Source organism: Chiloscyllium plagiosum, unplaced genomic scaffold (assembly GCF_037043375.1).
Source record: "Chiloscyllium plagiosum isolate Xiang-an unplaced genomic scaffold, Cpla_swu_hap1 HiC_scaffold_24, whole genome shotgun sequence".
Classification (NCBI taxonomy): Eukaryota; Metazoa; Chordata; class Chondrichthyes; order Orectolobiformes; family Hemiscylliidae; genus Chiloscyllium; species Chiloscyllium plagiosum.
Window position 1 is genome coordinate 22,814,772 of NW_028270162.1, and position 22,144 is coordinate 22,836,915.

A 22,144-nucleotide genomic window follows, 5' to 3' on the forward strand; every position below is an offset into this window, starting at 1 on the left:
TTGGTGAGGTGAGGCTCATTTCTGACTGGTTTAAGGACTACGTGATCAATCTCTAATTTGATCTTAAAAGTGACAGATATTTTCTGATGTCACCTCTCACTGTCTGTTGATTGGCATCGTAGGGTGTCAATTATCCATGGGCCCACCCTCTTCATTATGGTTGGTTACTCTTATTTTTATGTCTCTTTGGGGTAAGATCAGGTCATTTATTACCATTATGGCGATACTCTGCAACTCATTGTTTCGATTTTCAAGTGATTGGTACAAATTCTTCATTAAATCAAACGCTACAATTTTTCTTTCTTCATGTCCGTTTGTCCATTGGTACAAGTTCCTCATTAGATTAAACACTTGACCATTTGCTTTTAGGGGTATTTGCTTGATGATTTCATCTTTCTTTGTTTGAGGGTGTCTGGAATGAGTTTCTTATTTTTGAAGAAAGGGTATATTTCAAAAATATGTTTATAACTTCAAAACTACATGAAACTAATACATAAGAGCACAAAGCACTTGTGATAAACAAGTTGTTATGCAGACTGTGCACAAAAGGTGAAGTAGTGAGACATCCTTATACATTCAGTCTCAAATAATGCAGTTCTAAAGATTATACAATAACAAATTTAAACACATTTGTTACAAAGCTAACACAAATAAAAAGATTAGGTTTAGTTAAGTCTAATTGCTACTCTCCTAAGACACTACAAATTAAATCAAAGATGCTGTAGAGCACTGCTGTTATTATGTTTTTCTTCCCCACATTCCCCCAGTAACATCCTCACTGCCTCCTTTATTCCTGACAAGGACTTAATAAACTGGAAATATGTTAACCTGCTTTATTCAATCTTGCAGTTTGGCCGTTCTTCCAGTCTGGCTCTGTGACATGGAAATGTTCTAAACAGGGGCCTCTGACATTGTCCTGTAATTTTGAAACATACTTTTGTGTTATCTTTGTTCTGTTCAGAACCATGATGCAAGTCCTGGGCCAGTGAGGCTAAATATTAAATTCTATATTGGTTACAGTTAAGCAGAATAATGTAGTATTCGACTAACTGAAATTATCATGAAATGTCAATTTCCCTCCAAGTCCTACACCATCAAGCTGAAACTCTCCAGACAGCTGAACAAACAAACTTTGAACTTCAGAATCCATTTGAGCTTTTGAAAGCAGTCATAGCTATCAAACTCTTCAAACAGCCAAACCGATAGCTCCGTTGATTTGTAAAAAAACGAATGAAAGCCATGTGGAAAGTTGAAATCTTTGTCTCTGGATCTCACATTGTACAATACTTAAAGGCTAGCCAAATGAAGAATAGCACTTATTGAGCAGATAATCTATTAGAATCATAGAATCCCTACAGTATGCAAGCAGGCCATTTAGTCCATCGAGTCCACGCTGACCCTTGGAAGAGCATCCCACCCAGATCCAACACCCTACCCTGTAACTGTGGTTCCCATGGCAAATCCACCTAGCCTGCCCATCCCCGTACTCTATGGGCAACTTAGCATGGCCAGCCCTCCTAACCTGCACGTCTTTGGACTATGGGAGGAAACTGGAGCACCCAGAGTAAACCCATGCAGACACGGGGAGAATGAGCAAACTCCAACCAGTCAGTCGCTCGAGGGTGGAATCGAGCCTGGTCCCTGGTGCTGTGAGGCAGCAGTGCTAACCACAGAGCTCATGTATCTAAAGACTTTGCCATATTCATAATACTATTCCTTTGCAGCTTGCAACTTGCCACAAGTAACAATTAAGGAATACTGGTCATTTACATATTCCAGTTGCAGTACTGTTATCACTAACTTCAGTGAATACAAATCAACCTCAAGCTCGAGCATTTTATGATGAACTGTCTAGGAAGCAACACCATATTTACTTGCCTTTTATGCTCTTCCTGCCTCCACTCAGTGGGTACGATACAGGAAGGCATCCAAATTCTAGCTGCCTCCATGAAACCTTCCCTCATTCTGAGATATCCACTCCAACAGTGGTTGCAGTAAGAGACTAGAATTGGCCAACTAAGTGATTTACTTGGCCCCTGGGCTAGAGAGCCACCTTGCACTTTGAACATAGAACATACAGCGCAGAACAGGCCCTTCGGCCCTCGATGTTGCGCCGGCCTGCGAACTAATCTAAGTCCATCACCCTACACTATCCCACACCACATTGCTGATAAAATGGCCTTGCTGGAGGAAGATGTGGACACTCAATATTCTCTCTCTAGCCTCCCTTTGGTTGGTAAAATTCAGCTATATGGGTGGATGTTGGATAGTAGTGAGCTTGGGCTGTGTTTGTGTTGCTCCATACACGTAGTTGAGACTCACACAAAAGAGTCATATTTTGGCTGACATAATTGATGGCATCTAGCACTGGTTTAAAAACAAAACCCCTGGCAAGGATCAATGCCTGCAGGTCAGGACAGTAGGGGAGAAATTTTGAAATGAAGTGACTATTTGTACTCACCAGGGCTGTGCTGAATCCTGGCTTGCATTAGTCATTGGGTCTAATGCACAAAGTGAGTACAGGTTTTCTTTTGCAGCTGTAAGTGCTTATAACAGATGGAATTCTCAGAATCCTGCAATGGCTCTTGCTCCTGTGCTGAAGATGGGCTTTCTCTGGAGGCAGAACCTACTTGTTTCCTAAAATTTATTTTACAAAGTTGAGCTGCAGCTTTACTGTAGCTTAGTCCGCTGAGGTTGGCTTGTGTGATTGGAATTTAATTAATGTGTTTATTATAACTAAAAATGTGCATATAGTGTCCATATAGGAATCTCCAGATCAAACTATTGTGTGGAACTAGCGTAATGAGTATGGGATTAATACTACTGAATGTAATATCTGTTATCAGACTATTCATGAAGAACCACATTCTTATACAGATCTTCACAAGCGAAGGCATGTGTGTCTAACATTATTTTGTGCACTAATTGAGTATAAGGGGCACGTATGGTGAGAGGAGAGAGATTTTAAAAAAGACATGAGAGGCAAAGTTTTTAGATAGAGGGGAGTTTGCTGAGGAAGTGGTGGATGTGGTTGCAATTACCACTTTTAAAAGACAATTAGATATGTACATCAAGAGGAAAGGTTGGAGGGTTATATGCCCGGAGCAAGCAGATGGGACTAGTTCAATTTGGGATTATGTTCGGCATGGACTGGTTGGACTGAAGGGTCTGTTTCCATGTTGTATGACTATGTAGCAGCAGTAATGAATGACAGGAATCTGTATTGCCACTGTGATAGTCTGCTTGAATTTTATTTACAGGTTTTGTTTCATTCCACATATGTGTATGAAAATAATGTAGGTTAACACTCCAGTATAGTAATGACTGAGTGCAGCATTGTGGAAGTACTCCACTGTGGAAGTATGTTTTCTGGATGGGTAGTTAAATTGAGGCCCTGTCCCCTCTCAAGTAGGCTGTAAACATGCCATAGTCCAATCCCATGCAGGGGACCTAGGAGATTTCCACACATTTTAACAATCACTTATCTTTCAACCAACCCATAAACCCTGCTATGTTGGCCATTTATATCATTGCCATTTGTGAGAGCTTGCTCAGTGCAAATTGACTGCGGTAACTCCTACATTACAATGGTGACTATATCTCAAAATACTTCAGTCATTGTGATGCATTTTGGGAGCTTCTGAGCTCATTAAGTTATTATAATAAACGTAGGTGATCTTTTCTTTCTTTCAAGTTTATTTGGTAATGATTAGATAAATTGAAGTTGTTACTTTTGTGCATTTAATGTAAAAATCCTTGGCTACTTGATTTGAAATTGAGTAAGTTCAGCAGCCAGTCACAAGAAATGTTTGCTGAGTGGGCGAAAAAAGAGACAAGGGTTTTTGCTTTTTGGTAGAAAGTTCATATGTAAATTCTGATAAAGAAATTCTGAGATACCTGTTATGGTCAAGTTGCCTCAGACATTCCTTCCCCTCCTCATTGCTCCTGTAGCAGTATGTAACCTCCTATATCTGGTTTGACTATGATCAATACTTCATCTTCCATATCCTGCCCACAACCAATACCTCTATTTATGCCTTTGTAATATTGCCCTCTTCCATTGTTATCTGAACTCCTTCTCAAATCTAAACTGTCACCAATGCATCAATTTCTCTCGTGCTCTGCACACTGATCTCTATCCTTCCTGAACTCTGCAGCCTACATCCTAACCAATGTTAAGGCCTCAATTGCTCTATTCAGGTCTCCCCATTCCTGATAAGCATCAATTCAAAATCATCATATTGGTTTAAAAATGTCCTTTTGGTGCCTAACTTTGATAGAACATAGAACAATACAGCACAGAACAGGCCTTTCGGCCCACAATGTTGTGCCGAACATTTGTCCTAGCTTAAGCACCTATCCATGTACCTATCCAATTGCCTCTTAAAGGTCGCCAATGATTCTGGCTCTGCCACTCCCACAGGCAGCGCATTCCATGCCCCCACCACTCTCTGGGTAAAGAACCTACCCCTGACATCCCCCCCTATACCTTCCACCCTTCACCTTAAATTTATGTCCCCTTGTAACACTCTGTTTTATCTGGGGAAAAAGTTTCTGACTGTCTACTCTATCTATTCCTCTATCATCTTATAAACCTCTATCAAGTCACCCCTCATCCTTCGCCGTTCCAATGAGAAAAGACCTAGCACTCTCAACCTATCCTCATACGACCTATTCTCCATTCCAGGCAACATCCTGGTAAATCTCCTCTGCACCCTCTCCAAAGCTTCCACATCTTTCCTAAAGTGAGGCGACCAGAACTGCACACAGTAATCCAAATGTGGCCTAACCAAGGTCCTGTACAGCTGCAACATCACTTCACGACTCTTGAATTCAATCCCTCTGCTAATGAACGCTAATACACCATAGGCCTTCTTACAAGCTCTATCCACCTGAGTGGCAACTTTCAAAGATCTATGAACATAGACCCCAAGATCCCTCTGCTCCTCCACCTTACTAAGAACCCTACCGTTAACCCTGTATTCCACATTCTTATTTGTCCTTCCGAAATGGACAACCTCACACTTGACAGGGTTGAACTCCATCTGCCACTCCTCAGCCCAGCTCTGCATCATATCTATGTCCCTTTGCAGCTGACAACAGCCCTCCTCACTATCCACAACTCCACCAATCTTCGTATCATCTGCAAATTTACTGATCCACCGTTCGACTCCCTCTTCCAAGTCATTAATAAAAATTACAAACAGCAGAGGACCCAGAACTAATCCCTGTGGAACTCCACTTGTAACTGGGCTCCAGGCTGAATATTTACCATCTACCACCACTCTCTGACTTCGACCGGTTAGCCAGTTTTCTATCCAACTGGCCAAATTTCCCTCTATCCTATGCCTCCTGACTTTCCGCATAAGCCTCCCATGGAGAACCTTACCAAATGCCTTACTAAAATCCATGTACACTACATCCACTGCTCTACCCTCATCCACATGCTTGGTCGCCTCCTCAAAGAATTCAATCAGACTTGTAAGGCAAGACCTACCCTTCACAAATCCGTGCTGGCTGTCCCTAATCAAGCAGTGTCTTTCTAGATACTCATAAATCCTATCCCTCAGTACCCTTTGCCTACCACCGATGTAGGACTAACTGGCCTGTAATCCCCGGGATTATCCCTATTCCCTTTTTTGAACAGGGGCACAACATTTGCCACTCTCCAGTCCCCTGGTACTACCCCTGTTGACAGTGAAGACGAAAAGATCATTGCCAACGGTTCTGCAATTTCCTCTCTTGCTTCCCACATAATCCTAGAATATATCCCGTCAGGCCCGGGTGACTTGTCTATCCTCAAGTTGTTCAAAATGTCCAACACATCTTCCTTCCTAACAAGTATCTCTTCTAGCTTACCAGTCCATTTCACACTCTCCTCTTCAACAATACGGTCCCTCTCATTTGTAAATACTGAAGAAAAGTACTCATTCAAGACCTCACTTATCTCTTCCGACTCAATACACAGTCTCCCACTACTGTCCTTGATCGGCCCTACCCTCGTTCTCGTCATTCTCATGTTTCTCACATACGCATAAAATGCCTTGGGATTATCCTTGATCCTATCCGCCAAAGATTTTTCATGCCCTCTCTTAACTCTCCTAATCCCTTTCTTCAGCTCCCTTCTGGCTATCCTGTATCCCTCCAATGCTCTGTCTGAACCTTGTTTCCTCAACCTTATGTAAGCCTCCTTCTTCCTCTTTACTAGACATTCAACCTCCCTCGTCAACCAAAGTTCCCTCACACGACCATCTCTTTTCTGCCTGACAGGTACATACATATCAAGGACACATCGTATCTATTCCTTGAAAAAGTTCCACATTTCCATGACATCCTTCCCTGACAGCCTATGCTCCCAACTTATGCTCCTCAGATCCTGTCTTACAGCATCGTATTTACCCTTCCCCCAATTGTAAAACCTACCCTGTTGCATTCACCTATCTCTCTCCATAACCAAGGTGAAAGTCACAGAATTGTGGTCACCATCGCCAAAATGTTCACCCACTAACAAGCCCATCACTTGTCCCGGTTTGTTGCCAAGTACCAAATCCAATATGGCCTCCCCTCTGGTCGGACAATCTACATACTGAGTTAGAAAAGCTTCCTGGACACACTGCACAAACACTGCCCCATCCAATCTACTTGATCTAAAGAGCTTCCAATCAATATTTGGGAAGTTGGGAATTTGATAACTTCCTTCATAATGCTCCTTGCTCCCCCAGTAGTGTGCCTCTAATTACTGGAAGGATTGTGAAGGAGATTTTCCTCTTTACAGTCTCTATTCTGGCCATGTGCGTATGAGATACTGGAGGACTGACAGCTGTTCTGGTAAAGCAGCCCCTGAAGGAAGTAATTCTGAACAGGGCATAAATAGAAACAAAAGCCTGACAGAGTGAATTGTACCTCATTAACAGTTGGTTGAAAAGTGTATTTCTTCATCTCTAAACCAACCATTTTGCTGTAGAATTTCGTTTATCGATCTATATTATTATGTTTCTAGAGATGGATGCTGGTATATTGATCCATTGTGATTCAACATTGGAAAAATCTATAAATGTGTAGAAGGCAGGTTTTTATTGTGCATCGTGTTTTGAATCTTGATAACAGCATTGCTTAATTTCAGTCACTCTGTCTATGTTCTTATTCACTGTTATTTATGAAGCAAATAGATCTCCTGCAGAGTTGCTCAGGAACTGTTTGCATTTCGTTGTGATGTTCAGCTGCAAAAATAAAGATATATTTAAATTGGCTTGTTCCTGGATGTTCTGAATTCAGCAAAGGTTAGTTGTTGGTAGCAGTATTTGCTGACGGAAACTTAATTGCTGCATCGCACTTGTAGTGAAATCAAGATTGAATGTCCAAAAACCAACAGGAAAAAGACTTGTCTTTCTTTTAATTTGTCTACCTTGATACTTTACAATGTTATAATGTGTGATAGAGGTCTCAAGGCACAAGCCTTAGTGTACATTTACAGGCCTACTGTGTAAAATTAAGGGTGCCCCATTTAACAGGAGGGTTCTAGGCTCTGTATTGTAGTGGGGAAATAGTGGAAATTGTTGAGTTGGACCGAAGGGTCTGTTTCCGTGCTGTACATCTCTATGACCCAATGAGAACACAACCTCATGATAAACATTTCAATATACATACATTGGGAGATTATCATTACAGCATTCCCTCACCACAGTACAACTTGTCATTGTCTGATCAAGTTTTAGGCATATGCCACATATTTCTGTGAATGAAACAGTGCATGAGTAAAGTTACTATTTTGAGTGGCTTGGTGTGAGGAGGCCCTGTCATTGTTTGTTAGTGGCCTGTGTCAATATGTGCGACCTTCTTGGAGGTCCTCTCCACTTTGAGCTGGCTGTTAGTGGTGTTGATGGTAGCCATGATGTAGAGGTGCCAGCGTTGGACTGGGATGGACAAATTAGAAAAATCACACAACACCAGGTTATAGTCTAACAGGTTTATTTGGAAGTACAAGCTTTCAGAGCACTGCTCCTGCCTCAGGTAGCTAATGGAGTAGGATCATAGGACACATTTTAAAAGATGAAAGACTTAACCGCATTCTAGGTTTGTTCAATACATCACATCAGTTGTATGACACTATGATGTTTTGCTATAAACTCTCTATCATATGATCCTACTCCACTAGCTACCGGACAAAGGAGCAGCGTTCCGGAAGTTTGTACTTGCGAATAAGCCTGTTGGACTATAATCTGTTGTTGTGTGATTTTTAACATTACTGGTTGGAGTGTGAGAAACACTTAAAGAAAGTACTGGCAAATGCATAGACTGCAGATACGTTGTTCTTGATTTGGAGATGCCGGTGTTGGACTGGGGTATACAAAGTTAAAAATCACACAACACCAGGTTACAGTCCAACAGGTTTAATTGAAAGCACTAGCTTTCAGAGCAACGCTCCTTCATCAGGTGGTCGATGAAGGAGCGAGGCTCCGAAAGCTGGTGCTTCCAACTAAACCTGTCGAGATACATTGTCAGTTATTTTAATTTTATCCTGCTCACTAACCCCCCATCACCACAAGTTTCTCAAAATTTTATTATTCTTACTAAATTCCAGTGATGTTCCCAACAAGTTGATGTCAAAACCTTTGTCCTTTTTAAATATTTTACTCCAGTCTCATTTCCCAGTATGTGAGCAATCTTTATTTGTATATCCTTGCATATCTCCCTTTGCACCTTCAACACGAGCCATACCAAGTAGTGCATTCCAAGCCTTCACCATTTATTGTGTTAAGATTCCTTTTCGTCAACCTTTGGACTTTTGCAAGTCAGCTTAAAGCTGTGTTTGCTGGTTATCGACCCTACGACAATTGGAAACAGTTTATTTTTATTTATTCTGTCCAAAGTAAACACCTCCATGAAATTCGTTCTTAACATTCTCTGCATTTAAGGGAATGACCATAGGTGCTGCAGGATTAATATCATTTGTGGGTTGATGTCAGGTTGAAACACTCCTCAAGTGGGAGGGAGGGGCACCAATTTACCCTCCTGAAACCACTCCAACCCCACCTCCACTACCAATGGTATTGATGGATTTAGAAGCCATTAACATTCTCAACTTTATTAATATGCAGAGAACATAAATTCATAGAGTCATAGAGATGTACAGCGCGGAAACAGACCTTTAGGTCCAACCCGTCCATGCCGACCAGATATCCCAACCCAATCTAGTCCCACCTGCCAGCACCTGGCCCATATCCCTCCAAACCCTTCCTATTCATATACTCATCCAAATGCCTCTTAAATGTTGCAATTATACCAGCCTCCACCACTTCCTCTGACATCTCATTCCATACACATACCACCCTCTGCGGAAAAAGTTGCCCCTTAGGTCTCTTTTATATCTTTCCACTCTCACCCTAAACCTATGCCCTCTAGTTCTGGACTCCCCACCCCAGGGAAAAGACTTTGTCTATTTATCCTATCCATGCTCCTCATGATTTTGTAAACCACTATAAGGTCACCTTTCAGCCTCTGACGCTCCAGGGAAAACAGCCCCAGTCTGTTCAGCCTCTCCCTGTAGCTCAAATCCTCCAACCCTGACAACATCCTTGTAAATCTTTTCTGAACCCTTTCAAGTTTCACAACATCTTTCCGATAGGAAGGAGACCAGAATTGCCCGCAATATTCCAACAGTGGTCTTCGTTGAAAAAAAATACTGGGGGGAATATTAAAGCCAGTTTTATTTAAAATTTTATTTAAAACCAAAATAAAACTGGAAATTTTAAGATAAATATTCTCGTACCATTACTCTACGTATAATGAATCTTCAATGTGTGGCATCCATATGCAGACACCACAACGAAGTTACATGTAAATAAAAGCTGGATCATCCATTGTTAAATAGATAATTGTAAAACACATCTAATTATTTGCTGTCAAAGATGCTGCATGCATAATATGCTGATTATTTTTATCATCTTAAAAACCTCTGCATTTCACAAGTACAGTAATTGGATGGAGTGCCTTGAAGTGTTTCAACATAATGTTCTATTTACATCGATGTTTCTCAAAAAGAATGTTTTGAAGCATGCTGCTTTGTAGACCTGTGCATTTAGGCAGTTTTGTGGTGTTGAGTTCAGTGCAAAATGAAATAATTCTGTGCAATTACTGTCGATTGTCCTCCTGATCTTCTCAAATGGGAGGGTGAGAACAGAGGACATCAAAGCAAAGAAATTGGCTACATGTGAAGAGGGGAAAGGTTAATGATTTTCAGCACACCAACATGTTCTCTGTCTCAGCTCAAAATGGTACCACCTGGTATTGCTGGGAGCGTGCTTTGTTACTATTGTGTAGACATTTGGTTGCTATAGCATTACCAATCACACTGGAAATGCTGCACGTCTTTTAAGTTAACAAGGGGAATAATTTATCTGTGTCTGGCCTAAAGTGCTGTCCAGGACTGAGTTGTTGGTATGGATGGTTATATAGATTCTGATTTGTGGTTGTAGGGTAAACCAAAAATCAAATTTGATTTCCAAAAATAGCCTGTGGATTGTGATCTTCTGCCAGCTTCTTCCCTCTAACGATCTGTGTCACCATGTCTATGTCTGAAATAAACACACAACTGTCTGTTTAACATTAGCAGAATAGGCTGTGAGAAGGGGTGTACACTCTCTTATTGTGTTTTGCAAGATATTGGTTCACATGCCATTTGCGAAGACGGATCTTGGATGTTGCGATGTGCTATGTACAACAGAGGTCGAGAGGCTGAATTGGTGTGAACAGGTGACTCAGACCATGGTCACACACCTCTGTGTAGTCAGTGAGAGGGTTGTTGCTCAGAAGGAGGTCACCAGAATTCTCAATGATACATGTGAAACAAGATAGGAGTGATTGAGAAGAGGAGAAAAAGAAACTATATTGCAAAACTTAAATCATGTGCGAAGCTCCATATTGATGGAAGTTAGCCATGCTTATCAATGGAAGAACCCAAATAAAGCAGACCTGAATACTGATCAAATGTAAATCTGAAACAGAGGTCAGTGATGTGAGTGAACAAAAAGTTGTATTGATAGTGCAGTTCGCTCAGCATATTTACAGCTTAAGCTGTGGGGCATTATAGAGGTTTACAAAATCATGAGGGGCTTGGATAGGATAAATAGACAAAGTCTTTTCCCTGGGGTTGGGGAGTCCAGAACTAGTGGGCATAGGTTTAGGGTGAGAGAGGAAAGATATTAAAGGGACCTAAGGGGTAACATTTTCACGCAGAGGGTGGTATGTGTATGGAAGGAGCTGCCAGAGGAAGTGGTGGAGGCTGGTACAATTGCAACATTTAAAAGGCGTTTGGATGGGTATATGAATAGGAAGGGTTTGGAGGGATATGGGCGGGCGCTGGCAGGTGGGACTAGATTGGATTGGGATATCTGGTCGGCATAGATGGGTTGGACCGAAGGGTCTGTTTCCGTGCTGTACATCTCTATGACTCTATGACACAAAACATTCCAGTACTGTCGCTGTTCATTTGAATGTGAGAGTACCACAAGGAAAGTGTCCAGAAGGGGACATTGATGCTGAAATCCTTGGAGTCTGAGGAAAATCTGGATTTCAGACATTTTCGCTTGCTGCGTTTCCAGAATTTTGAAGTCTTGTCCAGTTTTGCCTTTTAAGCCAAAGGAGGAAATAAAAAGATCTTGGAAGAGCTGAAGGTATTTTAAATAGGAACATAAGGTGGGTTTCATGATATCTAGTAAATCTCAAGCTATTATTTGATGTTCAGTCTTTGCAGGGGTTCTTAATTTTGCTTAGCTCAATGAAAGGCTCTAAAATGCGTTTAGTTTCATAATTCACCCAAATAAGCATCAAAACCAACCCATACTCAATCAGTAACTACAATATGGAGGCATTAGATGGTTACACTGGATACTTTCTGAGGTGAACAGCTTTAAATTCTAGACACTGGGAATTTTTGTCAGCTGTAAAACTGGAATGCGAGACTGTAAACGGCACAATTACATTTATAATTTCACATTCCTTTTTGCTATGCTAATATGAAATGTATATTCTAGGCTTCCTTTTAAAGGCATTATTAATCTCTACCTCTTTGTCATAGGTAAAGAGTGAATAAATGAAAAGTTCAGCTGAAAAGCTGTGTGCTTGTGTGGACCTGTATTTTGCGTGGGTGTGTATTTTTATAGCATTGCACCTTGTATCTCAGTTGATGAAGCTATGACCAGATTTAGAATTGACCCGATTGAGCTGGGAATGTTTCCAATTCATTTTCTGGCACTTGGCAGATTGGCTGATCTCACCTTGTCGTTTTTGCCCATGGTTGTGGATTTGGGAAAGATCAGTAATTTTCATATATTTAGCACCTTTGTTATTGAAAATGTCCTAAATGCAGTTCGTAAGAAGGTTATCGATTTAAACAATCAACCTGGGCTTGTGGATTTTGATCAGTGTAACCTCTGTGAGAAAAGATACTTGTGGACTCTGGGTCTCTGTCCACGCACAGCCACTGGGACAAGGGCTTGGAGTGTGACTGTGGATTTGTGTTCCAGTGAAGGAGTGGAATTACTTTTAAAAATAAAATTAATATTTTGTTTCACTGCAGAGTTCCGTCTTTGAAGAAAGTTTAATGCGCAGAATTTCTGGCAGCAGCAGTGTGCACACACTGAGCAAAGCAGCTTTCATTGAGAAAGTCCGAGAAAGTAACGCAGCATGTCAGAGTGGAGATTTCACCACCGGTGTCCAGCTCTACACAGAAGCTATAGCAGCTGATCCTCAGAACTGTATCCTATACAGCAACCGATCAGCTGTTCTGGTGAAACTGAATGAGTATGAGAAGGCCCTGGATGATGCAGTGAAAGCACGACTCCTGAACCCTAAGTGGTCGAAGGTAAGCCAGTTTTCTTGACTTTTGGAAAGGGTGCGGTCATCTGCAAACCGACAGCCAGGTCCACACGGCTGTTGTAGTGTAAGGTTTCTTTTCAAGTCCTTTCACTGATGCTGCAGCCTTGTCGTATGTCAATCTGAGCTCTGATACTGTAGGACTGACCAACATCACTGCAACCTCAAGGATGTTGATCTGACCAGCACATCATCTATAGTGTGTCAAGTTGCAGGTGGATGATGGAATATAAGTAATGTGCTGTTTGAAGTTTGTGTTGTAAGCATTTATATGTAATTCACCACTTGTGTAGACTGGAAATAGAGGTGCTACAGTGTTTGGTGATGACATTTGAGACATGAATGGTGAAAGCTTTCAGCAAATTTGACATGTACAGTGCAAAATCATACAGATATCCAGCCAGGAGGACAGGTTTTCTGTGCAGCTCATGACTTGTTCTTTGAAAGCTGAAAATCGCACAACACCAGGTAATAATCCAACAGGTTCATTTGGAAGCACCAGCTTTCTGAGCAAAGCTCCTTCATAAGGTGGTTGTGGAGTATAAGATTGTAAGACACAGAATTTATAGCAAAACTTTACAGTGTAAAGTTTTGCTATAAATTCTGTGTTTTACAATCCTCTACTCCACAACTACCTGATGAAGGAGCAGCGCTCCGAAAGTTAGTGCTTTTGAAATAACCTGTTGGACTATAACCTGGTGGTGTGTGATTTTTAACTTTGTACACCCCAGTCCAACACTGGCACCTTTGAAAGCTGTAGTTATGATTATCTGGGCACAATGTGACAGTTGTCAGCGAAGAGATTTGGGAAGAACCTTGGAGGTCCTGTACACACAGTTAATTCTTCACATTGAGCGATTGAAAAATCACATTTAAATGAGAGACTGTTGCACATTTTTGGGTGTCTGTGCTTGAGTTTAATTCATTTAAGTGTGCAGATTCAGAAGCCTGAAACCTCTTAGAAAGTTTTAGTATCACGGTTACAAGGCATAAAGATGACATTTGAGCAGAATGCATGGAGCAGGTTCGTAGCACCTATATGTTTGTCTGTCCAATTCTATCACAGAGTGGGGTGTGTGCTCTTAATCAGTTTTTTATTTTATCTCTGATATTTTCTGACTGTTCATCTAAATTGTATACGTCTGTTGTGTATTCTGGCCCTATAGTATTACGGCCTGTGAGTTTTGATGCGTCCATGATTTGAAGTACTCCCCATCCTCCCTGAAAAAAAGGTCAGCTTAGTGTCGGTTGAATAATTTTGTGGCAAAGCCACATGATATTTTAGACATGCTATTTCATGTTCAACTCTGGTCAATACACACAAAGGGCATGTCAAAGCCCTGGCTGGCAGTGGTGCAGAGGAGGCTTGGGGGTAAATTCCTCAGTGGTAGAGGAAAAATTTAACAAATCTCAGACTCTTCAATACTGAAATGAGGTGACTAAAGAGGAATTATATGGTGGAGTAATACACGTCATACTTCATCAATGGAGCAAACAAAAAACAAAATGCTGCAAGGCAAGTGTGGAAAAGGTAAGTTAGGACAATTATTAGGAAGGACTTCTTCATGTGAGGCACCAGTAATACTGCGAATGGTGTAGTTAAGGAATTGGAGTAACAGTTTGGGAATCACAGGTTAGGTGAGTGGGCAAAGAAGTGGTAGATGGAGTACAACACAGGAAAAGTGTGAGGTCATGCACTTTCGTAGGAAGAATAGAGGCATGGACTATTTTCTAAATGGGGAGAAAATTCAGAAGTCTGAAGTGCAAAGAGACTTGGGAGTTCTAGTCCAGGATTCTGTCAAGGTAAACTTGCAGGTTGAGTCAGTAATTAGGAAGGCAAATGCAATTATGACATTTATTTTGAGAGGACTTGAATATAAAAGCAGGGATGTACCTCTGTGGCTCGATAAGGCTCTGGTCAGACCACATTTGGAGTATTGGTTGCAGTTTTGGGCCCTGTATCTCAGGAAGGATGTACTGGCCCTGGAGTGTGTTCAGAGGACATTCACGATCATGGTCCCAGGAATGAAAAACTTAACATATCAGGAACATTTGAGGACTCTGGGTTTATATTCAATGGAGTTTTGAAGGATTAAGGGGAATCTAATTGAAACGTACAGAATACTGAATGGCCTGGACAGATTAAATGTTGGGAAGATGTTTCCATTGATAGGAGAGACTAGGAACTGAGAGCACAGCCTTAGAGTAAGACATTTTAGAATGGAGATAAGGAGAAACCTCTTCAGCCAGAGGGTCGTGAATCTATGGAATTCAGTGCCGCAGAAGGCAGTGGAGGCCGGGTTATTGAGTAAATTTAAGACAAAGATAGGTTCTTGAGTGTTAAGGGTTACGGGGAGAATGGGGTTGAGAAACTTATTAGTCATGATTGAATGACGGAACAGACTCAATGGACTGAATGGCCTAATTTCTGCTCCTATGTCTCATGACTAGGTTCCATACAATCTGGAAACAGGCCCTTCGGCCCAACAAGTCCACACCAACCCTCTGAAGAGTAACTCACCCAGGCCCACTCGCCTCCTCTCTACGAATGCACCTATCACTATGGGCAATTTAGCATGGCCAATTCACCTGGCCCATACATCTTTGGACTGTGGGGGGGGATACCGGAGCACCCGGAGGAAACCCACACAGACACTGGGAGAATGTACAAACTCCACGCAGACAGTTGCCCGAGGCTGGAATCAAACCCGCGTCCCTTGTGCTGTGAGGCAGCAGTGCTAACACTGAGCACTGGTCTTAAGAACCAAATTTGAAGCTGTGACATTTGGATTGTAGATTTCTATTGAAGGCTGAACTGCCTGCAACAAATTTTTATTCAACCAGTTATTCAGAAACCATGGCTAATGCTCTGGGACATGATTTCATGTGGCAGCTGGTGCAATTAAATTCATAATTAAAAGGTCTGGAATTGAGAGCTTGTCTTAGTAATGGTGATCATGGACCACTTTCATCAAATGCTGTGAGTAACAATCTATTTGTTCACTCATGTCCTTCAGGGAAGGGAATCTTATCTGGTGGACTCTTAATTCCCCTTGAAAAGCTACCAAGGCATTCAATTCAATGACAGTTCTGATGGACAGCAAGTGGTGACCTTGCTGACAATACTTACATCCCATTAATTTTGCTTTTAAAAACTACATCTAAGTTGCAGCTTATTCTCGGCCAAAGTGGTTCTATTAAATATTAATAAAAGCAAAAAGAATTGTGTGATCTATAGGGAGAAAGCAGTTAACATTTCACATTGATGATCTGATCATATAAGGTCTGGCGCAGAACAATTGAGAAAGACTAAAAGTATTTAAAGACATGATAGATCTTCGAAATATCGAGGAGTTGAGTGCTATAAGGAGCTGGCACAAAGGAGTGGGGCAAGTCTGCAATGGTCTAATAGAAAGGCAGGGTAGGCCTGAGGGGCTGAATGGCCTGCTTCTGTTCTTACGGGAGGTGGCGATACCTGGAAGGCAGGAGCGATTGTCACTTGGGGTGAAAGGAGTTATGCTTCACTCTGGATCACATTGTCTTTCTTATTCCATGGATTTCAACATGTGTCAAGATGTTTCAATGATCATTTTGTTCCAATAAATCTCTTCCAATGATAATTTGTGTGAATGGAATTGTGTGAATCTTGCTTGTATTTTTTGCAATGTCTCATCGACAAATGCATCCCCAACTGTAATGAAGTTGTACTTCTCGAGTGGAGTTTTGATTTGCCGTTTCAACATCCTACTGCCGTTTATCCACAATGCAGAATGATTTCATACACAGTATTTGTAGTTGATTTCAGCACTGACAGCACACTCTGAATTGTAACTTGCACTAACAAGTGTAATACTTCATCCTTCCTTTTAGTGGCTCCAGATCTGTCAATGAATGTGATAGCACTATATGACATGTTTTCACTAATTATTATACTTCTCTAGCAGCATAGCCCCAGTGAAGTATTTGCTGAGGCTTGCATTGGGCTTTTAGAATCGAGAACATCAGAACCAGTTCTTCGAACAACTGCCAATGTTCCTCATGAGTCTTCCTTTGTATGAGCCCAATACCATTTCAGAGGCAAAATCAGAAATTACGAGAGAAATTAAATGGTTAACTTTACTTATTCCATGCATTGATTCTCTGAGACTTTGCAAGCACTTATTCTGAGAATCTTTGTGATTTTTCTCTCAGTTGCTGTCTCCAGATCTCTTGTTTCTATTTCTCCTTAATATAAAACAAAGAATTGCAGATACTGGAAATCTGGAACAACAACAGAAATTGCTGGAGAGACTCAATGGGTCTGGCAGCATCTGTGGGGAGAAAGTAGAGGTAATATCTTGAGTTCATAATTCCTTGAAAGTGAAGTCGCAGATAGACAAGGTAGTGAAGATGTGTTTGGGATGCTTGCCTTTATTGGTCAGTACATTGAGTATAGAAGTTGGGAAGTCATGTTGTGACTCTACAGGGTATAGGTTAGGCCACTTTTGGAAGAATGCATTCAATTCTGGTCTCCTTTCGACAGAAAGATGGGTGGCACGGTGGCTTAGTGGTTAGCACTGCTGCCTCACAGTACCAGGGTCCCAGGTTCGATTCCAGCCTGTCTGTGTGGAGTTTGCACATTCTCCCCGTGTCTACGTGGGTTTCCTCTGGGTGCTCCGGTTTCCTCCCACAGTCCAAAGATGTGCAGGTTAGGTGAATTGGCCATGCTAAATTACCTATAGTGCAGGGTGTGTTAGTCAGAGGGAAATGGGTCTGGGTGGGTTACTCTTCGGAGGGTTGGTGTGGGCTGGTTTCCACACTGTAGGGAATCGAGTCTACTCTAATCTAAATTTGAAAGATGTTGCCAAGATTGGAGGGTTTGCGCAGTGGGGAGAGGCTGAATAGTCTGGGGCTATTTTTCCTGGAGCGTCGGAGGCTGACGGGTGACCCTACAGAGGTTTATAAAATCTTGAGGGGCATGGATAGAGTGTACAACCAAAATCTTTTCCCCGGGGTGGGGAAGCCAAACCTCGAGGGCATAGGTTTCAGGTGAGAGGGGAAAGATTTAAAAGGGACCTAAGGGGCGACTTTTTTACATAGAGGGTAATGTGTGTATGGAATGAACTGCAAGAGGAGGCAGTGGAGTCTGGTACAATTACAACATTTAAATGGCATCTGGATGGATAAATGAATAGGAAGGGTTCAGGAGGAATGTGGAACAAATGGTGGCAAATGGGACTAGATTAATTTTCAGATGTCTAGTTAGCATGGATGAGTTGGTTTGAAGGGTCTGCTTCCATGCTGTATGTATCTATGACTGAAAACGTAGCTGGTCTGGCAGCATCTGTGGGTGTCTTATGGTCCTGCTCCATAGCTACCTGATGAAAAAGCGGTGCTCCGAAAGCTAGTACTTCCAAATAAACCAGTTGGATTATAACCTGATGTTGTGTGATTTTTAGCATCTATGGAGAGAAAGCAGAATCAATGTTTCAGGTCCATTGCCACTTTTTCAGAATTGCGTCAGAGATTTCTCTAGTACTTCTGAAGAGTGTGCCTCTTTTTCCATTTGGTATTTTTATAACTTATGGAAGTAACTCTTTGCATGTGCTTCTCACACTGAAATACGGCATATTTACAGTAGCTAAGCTTTTCTCCTGGTTTTGTTGAATGTCTCTAGTAAATGATAACTCAAACATTTCAAATCAAGATTGATCTTTATTTTGATTATGTTTAAGTCATCTGGTAATTCTAAGTAATTAAGAAGTGACTAGAATTGAATAAGGGGTCAGCAACATTAGTTAATTTGAATTTGAAAGTGTTGGTTATGATTGTACCTAATGAAAGGTAGACGCACTTTCATTTCTATTAGCACCTTTGAACATTTATGTGGCATCCCAACATACCTGATAATTATCTTGAAATATAGAGGCTGCTAACATGACAGAAATTTAGTGTCACTGCCATGACTGGGTTGCAATAAGCTACAGTGTGGTGCATTATCACTGTCACCTCTGGGCGGGAGAGAGAGGTCATTGATCAGTTTTGTCAATGACTAGAAATATTGTATTATCCTCCCTCATCAGGAGGCTGTTGGAAATTGTCAGATCTTATCTTAGAGCCAGAATTGTGAAGGATGCTGCCAAACCTTCACAATACCTTTCAGATCACTTATGGAATGCAGTAATCTTTCTGGAGGATTGAGAACTCATTCTCTCTTTCAGGTTGAGATGAAACGCAGCTCGAAGTCTTAATGTGTTGTCTCTGCCTGTGTTAAATTTCAGCCCCAGTCTGCTACAACATCAGGTTTCATTCAATCTTCTAATTGTATAAGAGTTTCAGTTTAGGGCATCTCTCAGATTGTTTGCTCATCCCTCCAGGAGTTTTATTTTTTATAATTGTACATTCAGAACTTTGACACTTTCGCTTAGGACATAGTTTATCAAATACCCCTCACTGCTAATAGGTGTTTGAGGATGTGGTTACCCTCTCATGGTAGGAACTCCGAACTACAGGGATATTCTAAACCCAGTCATCCTGTCTTGGGATCAGATATTTTAGAACGCGCTTTTCATTTTCTTTCCACCCCATCTGGTGTCAAATACAAATTGATTTTCCGAGTCTCTCGTGTGTTGACAGTTGAAATCTGTAATTTAAATCTCCCAACTCAAATCAGATTGAGAAGACCCAGATCAGTCCTCTGGCAGCAGAACTTGTCGAGTCTTTGTCTGCCCTCATTGTAGATGAGGAGTGTTAAGAGCTGATGGCTTTTACAGTTAGTTTTCATGCTTCTGTTCTGAAACCAAACTGGTCGGGCCTCTCTGTTGTTATATACATAAAAATGAAAAGTAAAGGATTTGGTCACAAGGGATGAGGTGTCTTTTTGAGCACCCGGAAAGCACTGGAGGTACTGTTCCGGAAAGCAGTACGTTTTCAGTTTGTTGCACTGTATGTTGCATTCTGCGGTGAATATATCTGCTCTCTCTCACCTCAATTCAGTCTTAAATCTGATACTTGAGCTAACTCAACACGTTGTATCCTGACAAGGAACAGAAACTCTTGAGTATCAGCTTTAAGAATGACCTTCGACATGTTCACTTGTCTGTCCCTTAGTGAGGGAGTGGTGAGTAGGTTTAGAGGGAGCTAAAAGACAGATAAATAGGAAAGCTTACCAAGGGTGTGGATGAAACCGTCTGCTAGGAAAGGGTTTAGATTGTTTCTAGCACACTCCTTAAGCTGTTATAATTGTTGATCTGGCTGTCTGTGTACCTTTTCTAGCTGTAACTTGGATTCCTCACTCTGTGCTATTACCATATGCACTTTGTATGGTGTGATCTACCTGTACTGCACACAAAAATCTGCAGGTTAGGTGGATTGACCATGCTAAATTGCCTTTTGTGTCCAGGGATGCGCAGGCTACATGGGTTGGCCATAGGAAATGTGGGGTTACAGGGATAGAGTAGGTAGGCGGGATACTGTTCAGAAAGTTGGTGTGGACTTGATGTGTTATGGACCAGGCCAGAACCCCCCCAAAAAAAACACTTCACGAAAGTAGTCCGGACCCTGCCTTTTCTTGTTGTTTTAAGCAGGTGTAAGTGTATATTCCAGGAGAGATGCAGCTGCTCAAACCACTTAGCTTTAAACAAAACAGAAGGTATTTACAAGATTACCGAATGAAGCACAAACAAAAGAGAATAGAATACAGAATAACTTAACCTATCCAAAAACCCAACATATTATCCCAAATACTTGCAACAATCCCCATAAACACCCTTTGCCACAAAAGGTAAATTCAAACCCAGGGTCTTATGGGAGAGATGTCAGAGAGAGGGAGAATCAGCATAGACCTGCTTCTTTGGCTCTAGCAACATCACCACTGAATGTCTGCCCTGAACAACCAGACCAAACCAGAGAAAAACTGAGCTAGGAGAACTGGCCAATCCCCTTTCATTGTACAAGTGCTTTTTTTAAACCTGGAAGCCTTTTGACTGAGGCAATATCTGTTAGCTGTAATCAAATTGGCCCTAAAACTCTTCAAACCTAAACCTCTAGGTTTAGGAACCTTCTGAAAAAAAATCAAGGACAACATAACCAGCATCATCACACCTACTTCCACAGTGTAGAGCTTCTATTCTATGATAACACTGTACCTAAGTACATGTGACAATAGTAAATCAAACCAACATCCTAACCAGATCCACCCCATCCCCACCCAATTACATGCAGAGAGTGTTATCTCAAATTGCTGCCATGTGTCTCCTAGTGTGTGACTGGCAGTATCCGGGTGCAGAATGCTGTAGTTTCAGCTTTTAAGCTACTTTTCTTGGCTGTGTCAGAGGAGTGAATCACACCTCTTGTAAATTGTGCATTGTCAACCTTACATTTCACAATCATCCTATTTTGCAGTAACTGCAAATTGTAATTTGCATGACATTTCTAGTACATCTCGCAGTTCAAACACAAAACATTGCCTGCCAGTCCAGACTTGTATATGCTACAGCTTTGATGATTTACTTGCAAATTAAACAAAGAATCACAGAGTGTTTGACACAGGAGGAGGCCGTTCGGCAATGCACTGGCTCACTAAATGAGCATCTTTATCAAGTGTTAGTCTGCTGCTTTCTCCCCAGATCCTTTCACATTATTTTTATCCAAATGATGCTCTACTTGAATTTTGTGATTGAACCTGTCTCTACCACTGTTCCAGGCAGTGCATTCCATATCCTAACTGATCACTGAGTGTAAAAGAGTTTCCTCGCTTCACTCTTGCTGCTTGTGCAAGGTGTTTTAAATTATGAGTGGGAACAGATTCTTCATAATTACTCTTTTCAGCCATCTCATGATATTGAATACCTCAATCTGTTCTCTTCTTAGTCTTCTCCCCAAGAAGAAGAGTCCCAGCATCTTCAATCCATCCTCCTAACTGAAGTTCCTCATCTCTGGAACCATTCTTGTAAACCTCTTTGCAGCCTCTTCAGTGCACTCTCATCCTTCCTATACTATGGCTCCCAGAACTGTACAAAGTTCTCCAGTTGAAATCTACTGAGTGTTTTTTAATATTTCCTCAGGGATGTGGTGTGACTGACTGGCCAGCATTTATTGTCCATCCCTAGTTATCATTAAGAACCACTACAGTCCATGTGCTATGGGTTGGCCCACAATGCCTTGAGGGAAGAATTCCAGGATTTTGACCCAGCAACATTTAAACAAACTGCAAGTCAGGATGGTGAATGGCTTGGAGGGGAACTTGAAGCTGGTGGTGTTCCCATGTGTATGCTGCCCTTTTCCTTCGAGA

The 22,144-nt window shown here is 41.5% G+C and overlaps 1 protein-coding gene across 4 annotated transcripts in view; it reads left to right on the forward strand.

Annotated features, from left to right (window-relative positions):
• The window catches only part of ttc28 (tetratricopeptide repeat domain 28), a 774,630-nt gene that overhangs the window by 39,775 nt on the left and 712,711 nt on the right, over positions 1-22,144 (forward strand). For all 4 annotated transcript variants that reach the window (XM_043715612.2, XM_043715613.2, XM_043715615.2 and 1 more), the window contains exon 2: positions 12,578-12,862. In XM_043715612.2, coding sequence (XP_043571547.2) covers positions 12,578-12,862 — 285 coding nt within the window. The remainder of the gene's footprint in view (positions 1-12,577; positions 12,863-22,144) is intronic.